We start from the raw sequence: 14059 nt of genomic DNA on the forward strand, positions 1-14059 counted from the left end.
TGGGGACCGGCACAGGGACACCTAAATTTGGGCCCCCTTAAAGTTGACTACATAGTTAGGCAGTAGCATGAAGGGTCTTTTCCCAGGAACCCACACTGGACAAAGCCCACTGAACACTTGAACGATCGAACCTTTATTTCCAACATGCCGTCAGGAGAGGACGAAATAATCCTGTTAGAGAAAGATCGTATTTGTTACATAGAAAATACGCTAGTCAGGCCACGAGCTCCCTGCTGCACTCCATTCCAAAGCATCCACTTCCAGACAAATAGATCCATGACGTCTGTTTTCCTCGTCTGAGCTGGAATCTGATTCAAAACTCTAATGCTTCCCATTTATTTTTCACTTGTAATGTTAGGTTGGGGAAGTAAGGGGCTGTAAGCTGGTAAAAGAGCATGTAAACAAAAGGATGATGGGAACTGTGGGCAGGCTTACTCCACACAACAATCCAGCCCACAAGTCAGAGGTGAATTTCTAATGGACTCCTGCCGCTCTGCTGAAACTTTGTCCAAGGAAACAACAGTTTTTGGTTTCTTTTTGGCCAAAATAGTCATAATCATAATTAAGAGAACACTAGGAATGCGTTTGAAACAGATAAAAAGCTGATCAGAGTGGGATTTAAGCATATTTTTACATTAAATGTTTTAGGCCAAAAAGGACCTCAGCTCAATATTAGAACCTGCTTCTTTCTGTAATTATTTCGAATCTGGTAAAGGGAAAAGAAAAAAATAAACGATTATATTTATATTTTTACAAATTGGACGAAAACAGAGCATCACACATAAAGAGATTGGATTCTACTGTATTAAACATAATAAATGTAATGCAAAATAATCATTTAAAGGAGTGAAAAAAATGCCATCACTATGTAAATGATTGAAGGTAAATGCAGACATTCGTTGTGACACCTTTAACACGCACCAGCTTTAAATTAAAAGAAGTTGGAAGGTGAGGACAAGGAGATACCAGTTATCCAACAGCATAAAACATTAATCTATCCATTATTTTAAGCTGCTCTCAGTAAAGAACAAAAAAGGCCGTCAGCTCCCTGCAGTTATTGCATTGAGCAATAACTGCAAAGCTTTCTTGCAAGGGTGATTGCTTCCAACTATTAGAATCAAAACATCCCATTTTGCCTCCAAAAGGCGTCGACTCACATGGAATCAGTTAGTCAAAGAGAGCACACAGGCAGCGGTGGAGTCCAACGTACATTAAATTAGGCTAATGCCAACGAGTGATTGAAAGCTGCCAAAGGACCAGTGGGACGCTGCAGTAAATTGGACAAATTAGCTCATTTGCAATGATTACAAGCCATTAATCCTGCACAACATAGCACATGTTCACTTGTCACAGCCAATATATATCTTGACTCATGGCAGAAGCACAGCTGTGATGTCACGGCTGTCATAAAAAGCCAAGGAACGGCTAATGATGTGAACGCATAAGATGTTTTTAACATAGGGTTAGCTGAGATTAAGTAAGCAGCGGTAATTCATGGAGTTTCTGTTTGTAGCCTTTTCTAAGGAGGTTCTTGAAGAGAAGCTGACTGTAGAGGACGACAGGATAAAAGAAATCCAAAATAAAAGACTCACTTTGAGGTTTGACTTCATGTAGCAGGTTTCGATCTGCAAAAACAAAGAGGCAAAACAGAAGACAAAAAAGGTGAAGAGAGTGTAAATATACAGTAGGGCGAAAAAGTATTTCAGTCCAAGATTCTGCAAGTCAAAAAGATGAGTTTGGTCTGTAATGTTTATCATAGATACACTTGAACTGTGTCAGACAGAATTTAAGAAAAGTAACTCATTGAATCGTATTGTAAGATATTATAGAATTCATCAATATAGCAATGAAGTACGGAATTTCATTTTTTTTTTTTTTTTTTGAAAAAGAAGAATAACAAGTAACATGCAATGCAAAGGTTTATAAAATTCTTGCAAAACTCTTTTTATGGCTTACTATATGTCACATGTGTCAAAGTCAAGGCCCGGGGGCCGGATCCGGCCCTCCAGGTAATTATATCCAACCCTCCAGATCATTTTGTTATTTTATTAATGGCCCAATGTTAGATTGCACTTATTTCTAACTGGTGTAATTTTGACAAAATAAATGTTTATGGAGAGTAAAATATTGAACATTATTTAAGGTTGATTAAATTGATTATTTTATAATATTTCTGCCTTTTTATTTTACATATTTATGTTAAAAAGCTATGGTTGTAAAGTTTTAAAAACTGGCATTCTGTGAGCTTTTTGGACTATTTTGGCATTTACCATGATTTTTTTTAGGCTATTTTGGAGTTCAGCTAATATTTCAGCTACATGCTAGCTGTTTTAGCTAATTTTATTTTTAAGTTTTTTTTTTTGTGGCTGTTTTGGAGTTAGGCTAATATTTCAGCTACATGCTAGCTGTTTTAGCTAATTTTCTTTTTAAGTTTTTTTTTGTGGCTGTTTTGGAGTTAGGCTAATATTTACATGCTAGCTGCTTTGGCTAATTTAGACTGTTTTTCAGTTTTTAGGATATTTTGAAGTATAGAGATTTTTTTAGCTACAAGCAAACTGTTTTGGCCATATCTAAGTTTTTTCCTTTTGTTTTTTAAGCTAATTTGGCATTTAGCTAATATTTTAGCTGGCTATCAGCTTTAGCATTTTTAGCTATCAATTTCAGCATCTTCAGCTATCAGCGCTATCATCTTCAGCGGCTAAATTCAGCTTACATCTACACTAGTATTAATGCAGGTAAAGCTATATATCTAGTTCATTATTATTTTAAAAAGTTATGGTTTTAAAGTTTTTAAAATGTAGTCTTAGAGTGTTTAGTAAATGTTTATCGTGTTCTGCTCACAACCTAAGATGTGTTTTGGATTTTGGCCCCCTGTGCGATTCAGTTTGACACCCCTGCTATATGCTAAGCTCATGCAGAGTTAAAAGTAGAAAAAATATGTTTTTCCTGATAGATACTTTTTAACAAACATAAATCAGCTATGGTACAGTGTGTGCAAATGGATGAATATTGGGAATAAACCATTAAACCGTAAGACAATGATACCCAGAACCAGAAAAAAGAGGGCTTACTCTGGGTACACAGCCCATCTGTGCAGTTCTCAGTGGCCTGGCTGTTCCCTTCACACATTTTGCCTCGATGTCTAGGTGCTGGAGAGCTGCACTCCCGAGTGCGGTGCCTTCCACACAAACTGTTGCACAATGTCCATTCACTCCACTCGTCCCAGCCTCCATCAACTGTAATGAGAAAAGAAAAGCAGCACAGATGAATGATCACAAACAGAGACGGATTCAAAAAGAGTGAGCCAATGAAGGCACTGAACTTCAAAAAATGATTCTAATTCTTTTAGGAACTTCCATGTGACAAATGCTTAAGTACTTCCATCCTCACTTCCAACTTTTCATAAAAAATACAGCTGATTAAACCATAGCCATTTATGGATTAAACATGTTTATGTTGATTCAACCAATCAGAATTTGAGTTAGAGTCTCTGTAGTTTCATGAGGGCAGTAGATGACATCATAATTCTGTACTTCAGGTCAAGGGTGTCAAACTCAATCGCAGATGGACAAAATCCAAAACACACGAAACAGGTTAAACATTTATTGAACACCCTAAAACGAAAATTGTAAAACTTTAAAAATGTACATTCTTAACATAATTATGAATAACAGCATAAACCTTAAATAATTTTAAATATTTTATTCTCCATTCAAATACATTTAGTCAAATTTATGCCAGTTAGAAATAAGCGCTAGATAACATCAGGCCATTAATTACAATAAAATCATCGGGAGGGCCGGCTCTGGATCCGGCCCCCGGGCCTTGACTTTGACACATCTATTGTAGGCTGTAGCTACCCTTGATTTTTGATTGAATTACTCTCTGTTTTGCAGTTATCAATAGAAGTAGGCGGAAAAGTGGATTCAGTTAGATTTATTGGGCCGTTCTTAAGATGGACTTTTCTGGAAAAATTGGACATCGTGAAAAAAGACCAACCGACTCCGATGCTAGCGAGCCTCTCAGCATAGAAAAGGAATTTTCCGAAACTTTCAACCTTCTTTCTGTCTGTGTAGGGTAACAGAGTTCTGTGACAACGTTGAACCACAGAAACCAGTATGAGAACTTCCACGCCGCCACTGAATGCACCACGGCTGCTCACAAGAAGCTGTTGACCTTCTTGATATGCTATCTCCACTGACAAGATCAATTGCAGATGCACAGATGCTACATTTACATTTCGTGGCACACTGTGACAGTGTTTCGCTACAGAAGAGACCTAAAAATATGTAGCCTAGGCAGAAATCCCTTCAGATTTCTGTTGGTACTATGAGTAAAGGTAGAGGTCATAAAGTATGACCTGAACAAGTGCGGGAATTGTTTTCAAGAATACCACCATGCAAAAAAAAAAAAGGTTGAGAACTGCAAAATGTGCAAAAAACTGAAATGCTTTTCCAGAGATCCACACAGCCAATTCCTTTTCCTTGCTCTGTTATGGTAACACTTTTTATGTTTGAAATGAAACATTTCTTGTATTTGTTTGGTTCTCACAAGGTTTTTCTTAGTCCAGAAAAGAAAAAAAAATTTAGCTATGTGACCTGCTGTATCAAATATGATACAAATTGAAACTCATAAAGGAAAAAATATATTTGATTTTTTTGTTAGTTTGTTCAAAGGATTGGAATTTTCTGTCACTGGTTCAGGCTTTACAAGGTTAAGAAATTAAATACTAAATAGTACTGAATTAATTTTAAGTATGCTATGTAATTTATACATGATATAAGCTACTTTTAAAACCAAAACTACAAAAAAGATTTAACATATTAGAAGATTTTATGTATATTATATGTAGAATATTGACTGTTCTTTTAGACTTGCAGCTGAATGAGTCTTATGGATAACTCAGTCTGATAGACAGAATATGTGAAGAGCATTTTGTACTGTGCTCCTCCATCTTCCTCTGGCCCCAGAAAGAGACAGTCTCCATCTTTTAATCTGTCCAACCTCACAGATAATCCTGTTAATCCTTCAAGTGTCCTCTTTACTGCAACGCTCCCCCAGCAGACCACAGCAAAGTAGGGAGAACCAGCAACCACACACAGGTGGAGGATGTCCACAGACTGCTTTCCACAAACAGCCCACTCCTTTTAAAGTTTCAGAACTGTATCAAACTTTATTCTGAAAGACCACATCTGTTGTGTGTCTTGTTAAGCTGCCAATCAGCCTTTTGACCTCCTCAATTCTGGATTCATCTCAACAAGTCTGTCTCAGGTGCATCAAGCCAAGACCGATATGTCAGCTCAGAGTTAAGGCAGCCTACGCCTCAACCTTTCCACCCACGAAGGCAACGATGATCCCTGACAACAGAAAAAAAACTTTTACTTTTGCCAATTTTACCAATCCTGTGAGGCTTTCGGGCCATATTGATGATACTTCTGTTTATCTGTTATAACAGAAGCTTCTGTCTGATCCTGTGCGTGAAGGCTCGTCACATGACATGCGTGCCTCAGAGGCCACCTGCCGTCCCACACAAAGGCTGCATTCATGTTGACACCTTTAATTGGCAGCTTAAAGCTGCTACCTGGAAACTGTGACACACTCATCAGTGTCATCCACTAATTTTATGTTTTTTTTTCTTTTTATTCACAGCATGAACCTTATTAGAGCCAGATATAGAAAATACCAAATGATTTATTTATTAAAAAAAAAGGTTTAGAGCTGATTCTGTTCGCCAAAATACCCCCGCTTGTGTGACTTTTTCAAAACGAGTGATTTTGAAAAAACAGAATTAGATATGCTAAAATAAGAAATAACATGAGTTAACTTTAAAATGTATCCTTAAAGATGAACTTCCATTTCATCAGCTGGTATCCTATTTTTAAAAAGCATTTAAACTGAAACGTCATCCTTTTAGTGAGATAAAAAAAAGCATCAAACTCTTAAAATGTTTAATTCATAAACTGTTTTTATACTTGTTTGGGACTTTATTGTTTACTTTCAAATTTTATTGTATGTTTCTTACCTTCTGTGTTTTCTTTTATCATGTTCTTACCTTTTATTATGTTGTTTTTATCTTTATTCACTTATTTTATTACATTTGTTTTATTACGCTTTTTAGTTTTTAATGTTCAGCGCTTTGTTTCAATTTTAAAATTGTGTTAAAGCGCTTTATAAATAAAGATGATGATGATGATGATGATATGATTGAAATATATTGTGAGTTACATTTAGGGATGTCCTGATTATGTGATCATGTGGTTGATGATTCGATCGAAGTTGCATGTTGTCCCTCGATTAGTGATTGAATATTTAATTAACTCTCATTATGATCAGCGGGGCATATTTCAAGCTTATTATTGAAAATACAAGTCTGCACAGTGAACAGATCACCACAATGTATTACTGTGAAGTGCAGCAGAAAATGAAACCAGAATTTTATCGGTTTGTCTTAAAGCAAACAATGACCTTCAAGTGGATTTTAACAGAAAAAAAGATCAGCACTTCACAGAAGTTTTTCCCAACACTTTTCACAATTAAAGGCATTTAAAGGCCAAGTATGTTTTCTTTTTGCCCTTACATCAAACTGTAATGAAATCAAAATAACCTGAAAATGATTTTTTTTTAATGTATTCATTTTTTCAAATATGTTAAAAGGTATCGGGGCTTGGTACCAGTAGATACTCAAATTCAAATGACTCTGAATCCGATAACCAAAAATCCCTGATTTCAACACATTCTCACTCCCAACTCGTCACATATTGACTTTTGGTGAAGGACCCCTGGACATCCAAAAATGACGTTTAGGGTGTCCCTAACTCGTCATTTTTTGACCTGCTGGATGTTCCCATTAAATCCCAGGCCCCAACCTCCACAACGGGTCCAGTACCGGATCAAACATCAATATGTGATGACTTGGTAGTGAGAATGTGTTGGATCAGGACATCCCTCGTCATATATGCAACGATTCATTGCTCAGAAAATCCACTACACTAAAAATCCACCCAGTAGTTTCCCGTAAGCCCTGTGATGAACTGGCGTCCCATCTAGTGTGTACCCCACCTTTGTCCAACAATAGCTGGATAGGCTCCAGCAACCTTATGAACCCATTAAGTTTCCAGTGACTACTCTTACTAAATATTATTAATTCCTCTATTCTGACTTTGTCCTGAAATGTCACCAGAATGAAACCAAACATTAGTCTGATTTAGATTATAATATTAATTGTTAACTTTCCCTTCTCTTGATTGATACAATCATTCTTTATAGTTTTAAAAGCGTTCTCTTTTTACTCCTGCTTGAAATTGTACATGATACTTTGTGTAAAAGTCTACCTCTACCCCTCCTAAACTTTTCCATACCTCCACAGGTATGTCCCACTTCATCCTCTCCAATGTCTTCTTCCTGACAAATCTTTCCATCCTCCTTTAACCCGTTCCTCATCCGTTCCCAGTTCTCCTTCCATCTTTCCATCACACTTTTGGGACCTGATAACACGCTTCCATTCCAGTCCTTGAACACTTGAACCTGCTGCACATCCTTCTATCTCTGTTTATCTGTCTAACTTGTAAAGCTCCACCTCTGCCTCCTTTGTGTCCAACCTGTCAGACACCGTTTGTTTGGCTTTTGCCGCCTCTACCTTCACCTGGTGCTGCATCTCCCTGAACTCCTGTCTGCAGAAACAGACCAAACTTCCAAAACTTTAATAACAAACCCAAACTGATTTGGAGAGCAACGACAATTCTAACATGTTATTGCTGATGTGTCCTCAAATTCAAAAACTCCATCTAACCACAGGCTGCACAGAGGCACAGTGGTTAGTACTTTTGGCTCCAGTTCAAGTCTCAATGGGGCCGTTCTGTGTGGAGTTAGCATGCTAATAACATGTAAACACAGTTCAACACCGCTAGCGTATTCACAAAAATACACAGCCTTGGATGTAACTCATTAAAAACAGACCGACGTTTCTACAGAGCAAAATCACTTCGACATCAATAAACAGGACCAGCATTAATCTATATGTAAGGTGCTTCGGATTATAAGGCACAAATACAAATAAATTAAAAGAAAAAACCTTATAGTGTGGAATATACAGAACATATTGTGTTCTAGGAAACCATTAGATTCTACTATTTATTTTTTGTGTTTGGGCTGTTCACCGTCTCTGAGCATCACGACCAACACACTCACCTTGAACCCCAGCTCACGTCTGTGATTCAGTCCAATGAGAAACTACGTTTTTGCACATTCAGACAAGTGAACATTGGATTCTCTGAAACAAAGCTTACAGCTAGACCCTTATAATAGAGCAATACTGCCGCTTAAGCACCACTACAGGGCTGCTGTAGCAGTCTAATTTATGACTCTCATTTCTGCTGATGTGTATATTACACAGAAGGACGCCCTCCCTCTTAACCTTGGACTTCATACTGAAACATTTTACCTTTTAAACGGATGCTTGTCACTTTAAGTCGTCTGTGACGTTTACCTGATTTTTTGTTCCTTTTTCTCTCTATTGTAGTATTTTCCACAGGAATGCACTAATATATCTAAGAATAAATGCTGTCCCTAATCTACTGAGCATCCTTCATGCTGATGAAGCAGAAATTTAAGGTCATTTATTTGTAGACGTCAAAAAACAAGTTGTATGTGTTAAATATGTTGCAAGAAATTAGTAACTTGAAATACAAAAATGCATGTTTGTGTCGTTTTAATGTTGATAACTTCTGGAACTTTCAACACAATAACTGTTGTATTAAGAAAATCATGTTTTATTTCTTTCTGTTGTTTTTGTACTTTTCCTGCAGTGGAGAGGATGGATGTTATGCAATATTAGGCAACCTAAGTTGGAAATTTGACCTTAAAAAGAGAATTTGTTTTTTGAAATGTTAGGTAATTAGATTATTATGATATTATTTTGTATATTTGGTCATTTTAGGTCAATAAAGTTTTATTCTATTATGTATTGTAGTGTATATTCTTGTCAAACTTTGGACTGATTGGTGGAGAGGATGATGGGGAGAGCTTGAAGATGTAATCAGATGTAAAAAAACAAACAAAGAGGAGAGAGTGATGGAATTTTTCTAACGTACTGGTCCCATGATATGAAGTGGGTCACCTTTATTGATCTTGCCTTTTCAATTATTTTATTTTATTTTTTTTTGGGTGCAATTTTGCATGATTTGTTTATTGTTTACATTGTGTTCTGCATCCTGATTGGCCGTAGAGCATGTCAGTCAATCTGTATTCTGTAAAGAATGAGTTCAACTTGTCAAATCTACATAAGTCTTTGTTTTCTTTTATTACCAGGCTTATACCAGATTACAAAAACTTTGTAAAAACTTTAAAATGAAGTAACTAAGTATAGGGGCTGGATTATACAAGTTCGCTTTTTCCCACTCTTTTTAAAGCATTCAGTTAAAGTCTGCTTGACTTTAGCTAATAATTACTATATTTAATGAATCATAAGTGTGTCTTTGTTTGTTTTCCATTTTCTAGTCAATGCATTTCACTATTTCTGTAATGAGTTTGAAAAATCTGTTTTTGTCCTGTATTGTAATCTATGCTAGAAATAAACCAGATCAATCACTCGATTTATAATACTGGACTCGTTTTTCTATGAAGGTTTGAACTTTGAAAGTTTAAACAAAAGAGAAAAGTTTGAAAATGTTTCTGTCTGTCTCAGAAAAAAGTATAAAGTGTTTAGTCATGGGTTTTACAACCTTAAAACATCTGCATAAGTGTAAAAAAAAAGTTTTCCTCAACTAAATAAAATGCTGAAATCTCAGCTCAGAAATTTCTGGTCTTAATTAGACATTCCAGGCTATTGTTGCTGGTTTCTAAATCGAATACACTGAATTCTTGGCTCAAATAACTTGTTAGAATCTTCTGTTTCTCATTGAAAAGATTCCTGACAACTCTGACTCAGAAAGGTCAGATCTTTCTTCAGATGTTCATGTAAGCCATGTAAACTGCTTTTCATTTAAGCATAAATTGTAAGTGAAACATAAATACAGGAATTTCTGCTTTTCTCTTGATGAATCCATTTTATTCACAATAGAAACTAGTTTTGTATTTTCTTTGTAGTAGCTTTGCAGAAGAAGAGCCGAGGTGGGATTATATAAATTTGATTCCTCCCACGTCCTTTCAGATAATCTATCATTTGGTGTCTAATTCTTCTGTGTTTGACCTGACTTTATAGGGGTGTAAACCTGTGTTGTTTTTTTGCATTACTCTTGCTTTGAGTGCTTGAAAATAAATTATTTGTAATCTACTCTAAAAACCTAACGAAATCAAATCTAATCAAACCTGATAATATCTAATCTAACCTAACCTAACGAAATCTAACCTAACCTAACCTAACGAAATCTAATCTAATCAAATCTAACCTAACAAAATCTAACCTAACCTAACCTAACGAAATAAAATCTAATCAAACCTGATAATATCTAATCTAACCTAACCTAACGATATCTAATCTAACCTAACCTAACCTAACCTAACGTAATCGAAAATAATCTAATCTGGCAAAATTTAATCTAATATAACCTAACAAAATCTAACCTAACCTAACATAACCTAATCTAAAAAAAAATAATCCAACCTAACCTAACAAAATCTAATCTAACCTAATCTAATCTAATCTAACCTAACAAAATCTAATCTAACCTAACCTAAACTGATAAAATTTAATCTAACTGAACCTAACGAAGTCTGATCTAGTCTAACCAAATAAAATCTAACCTAACCTAACCTAACAAAATGAAATCTAACCTAACCTAACAAAATGAAATCTAATCTAACCTGACAAAATCTGATCTAGTCTAACCTAATAAAATCTAACCTAACCTAACCTTACAAAATCTAATCTAATGAAATCTAATCTAATTTTATTGAACCAACCCTAACCTAATCTAATCCAACCCAATCTAATCTAATCTAATCTAGATACTGACCTGGACAGAGGGCGTTGCAGGTGATCTTCTGCACAGACATCCCCTCACAGAAGGCCCCCCCGTTCAGAGGGGCGGGGTTTGTGCAGGTCCGCGATCGCTTCTGGACACCCCAGCCACAGGGCACACTGCAGGGGGACCACTCTGTCCACAGAGACCAGCCGCCATTCACTGGAGAGAAGAAGTTCCAGGAAAAGCGTCTGCATTCAGTGAAAAAGCAGCATGTTTTCTATCTTCACAGCTCAGGCGTAATTAAGTGCTCTAACTAGGATTGAGGATGATGTATATGCTGGCTCAGAGGCACAGTGAAGCAGAACTGCAGCAGCAGGTTGGTAGATGTACAGCTCCATTTTTCAAACATACAGTTCCAGTTTTCCCTGGATAAAGTCAAGCAACTCTAGACAGTAAAGCCTTTTACACTATAATCACTGTTCCATATGTAGAAGTTACATCTTTAGCATGTGGGTTTAAGCATCTGCACCCACCCTGCAAGACTACAGGGAAATAATAAATAGTTAATGAGCAACACTCATTTAGAATTTGATCAAGATACAGTGCCTTGGGTCTTTTCATAAATTACACATTGATTTTAAATGAGAGCTTCTTAATAGGCCTAAATATACATTCATTCAAATGAATGGAGAGTATTACTCTAAAAAAAATGGAGGCGTTTCCTAATCAGAAAGCCAAACAAATTGATCCTGGACATTGTGTTGGTTCTCCATAATGTGCTGCTGCAGCCAATGAGTGCAGGACGGCGTACCAAAGACGATGACGGTGGCTGTGGCGCTGCGTCGTTTGGCCACGATGTTGCTGGCCAGACACGTGTAGTTGCCCGAGTCTGACAGACGCGCCTCGTTGATGATGAGGTTTTGGTCGGCCCGTGAGTCGATGTTGTCATCAGTCAGAGAGCTCACCAACTCCTCGTTTTTTAACCATTCCACCTACGTGAGAGAAACAGTGAGAGACCAAAACATGAGATAGTTTTGTTTGTTGTTTTTCCTTTTTTCCTCAAGTTTAACGTCCTGCTAGCTAGCTAGCTACTGTTGGGCAAAGTTACTGTACTTATCAGTGACAAAAACTGAGCTTTGTTTGGCTAATTTAGGATAAGATGCTTTTACTAAAAGAAAATGAATAGTTATTGTCAAAAATACGGGTATAACTTCTGACAGAGTTTACTACTTTGACACAACAGTTGTAGCAGATAAAATCCAGAAAGTATTTAGATCCATTTCTTCAGATTCATGTTGTTAGCTTTAGCTCTGACAGAGCACTGAGTCAGAAGAAGTTATCTTGACATTTTTTTTCCCCATAAATATTTATTTATTTTGGTTTTATTTGAGATTAACTTAATAAGGTTAGTGACTATTTTATAGCCCACTACCTTATAAAAAATGTTTGCTTTTGTTTTAATTTCAAATACATTTTATGGAAATATTTCATTAGACTTTTTAAAACTATTATGTCAGTGGATTTTTCATTTTAATCATTTGTTATTTTGTATTTACCAGTACAGTGTGTAAACTCGTGTTTAAAAAAAAAAAAAAAAAAAAAAACTATTAAGCAGTTGTGTAAAAGCCCTAAAGAGACACTGCAGTCACATAACGTGGAGAAAAATCATTTTAATTTTTCTGTATATTACTGCAATAATAAAACAGAAATTTGAACTCCTGATTTTTTTTAATTATTATTTTGCTCAATGATTTAATAAGCTTTATCTCTGTGAGCAACTCTGTGACATCTTGAAGATCAAACATTGATGCAGAGGGATCTCCTGACCAAGAAGCTCCAGGAACATCGAGAACCTCAGGACCTCTGTACTAACAAGAAGCTCCAGAACCTTCAGAAACCTCAGAACCTCCTTCTGGTGTTTTCTTTTTTGGATTGGTTTATGTTTACCTTCCAGATCCTCACATTAGGATATCTATGAAATGAAAGATAAATTGACCATCTTTACACACTTATGCTCATTTTTTAGAAATGCATCAAGCTGAAAAACATATCTGTGTACATCTCCTCCAGACTGAGGTAGTCAGGTGCTTTTCTCTGTAACTTCGTTGTGTTCTGACCCACACACCGTCTCTGTCTTCATCATTGTGGTAGTCAACGTCTTCATCACGGCGTGCAGCGGCCCAGCACCAGTTCTTTATGTTCTTTACCAAGAGCCCCTGCCCGCCAGTTTAATAACTTTCATATTGCTCCGATTATTCATGCAAATAAACTATTTTATTTATTAAAAGTCAGAAACTTTAGGTCATGTATTTGTAACTGTCTGCTGTTACATGTTTACTTGTGATTTCTACATGGAGACATAACTAAAGAAAACTCTCAGATTTTATTCAGACTTCCGTTCTTTTTTAAACACAGTGTGATTTAAAGAACAATTTTTACTTTGTGTAAGTTTATGATGAAAAGTATTGGAAGAATCATTTAATTTTTTTGTGTAGAACTCCAGAATTTATGATGAATTGTTCCTGCTGTTTATAAATAAATCCAGAAAAACTCCAGGAAATTGATAGGTGAAAACACTGAAGTTCATAGTCAGCTAAAATATTAGATAAATACCAAATTAGCCAGAAAAAAAAAAGAAAAATGTAGGTTAGCAAGAACAGCTAGGATGCAGCTGAAAAAAAAAATCACTTAACATCAAAATATTCTAAAAAACTGAAAAAAGCCTAAATGACCCAAAACAGCTAACATGTAAATATTAGCTAAACTCCAAAATAGCCAAAAAAATCTTAGTAAATGCCAAAATAGTCCAAAAAGAAAGCAGAATGGTAATTTTTAAACTTTAAAACCAAAACTTTTTTACATAATTATGAATAATAAAAAGTTAGGAATATTATTCCAAGATAAAATAACTTAAACCTTAAATGACTTTTATATTTCACTCTCCATAAAAATATATTTTGTCAAAATTATACAAGTTAGAAATGAGCGGAAGACAACATCGGGTCATTAATAACAATAAAATAAAATGATCTGGAGGGTCGGATAGAATTACCCATGACTTTGACACGAGCTGTAGGTGATGTCAAAGATTATCAATACTGGATGGATAATCCATACATTATATACTGTCTAAGGTCCTGCTTATGTTTTCGTCTCAC

The 14059-nt window shown here is 35.8% G+C and overlaps 1 protein-coding gene across 1 annotated transcript in view; it reads right to left on the reverse strand.

Annotated features, from left to right (window-relative positions):
* unc5db (unc-5 netrin receptor Db) overlaps positions 1-14059 on the reverse strand; it is a gene marked incomplete at its 3' end in the record, with an annotated part of 185903 nt that overhangs the window by 50733 nt on the left and 121111 nt on the right. The window contains 4 exon segments of the mRNA XM_024274532.2: positions 1593-1625; positions 3072-3236; positions 10953-11120; positions 11713-11893. Coding sequence (XP_024130300.1) covers positions 1593-1625; positions 3072-3236; positions 10953-11120; positions 11713-11893 — 547 coding nt within the window.

This window comes from Oryzias melastigma, linkage group LG9 (genome assembly GCF_002922805.2).
Source record: "Oryzias melastigma strain HK-1 linkage group LG9, ASM292280v2, whole genome shotgun sequence".
Taxonomy (NCBI): Eukaryota; Metazoa; Chordata; class Actinopteri; order Beloniformes; family Adrianichthyidae; genus Oryzias; species Oryzias melastigma.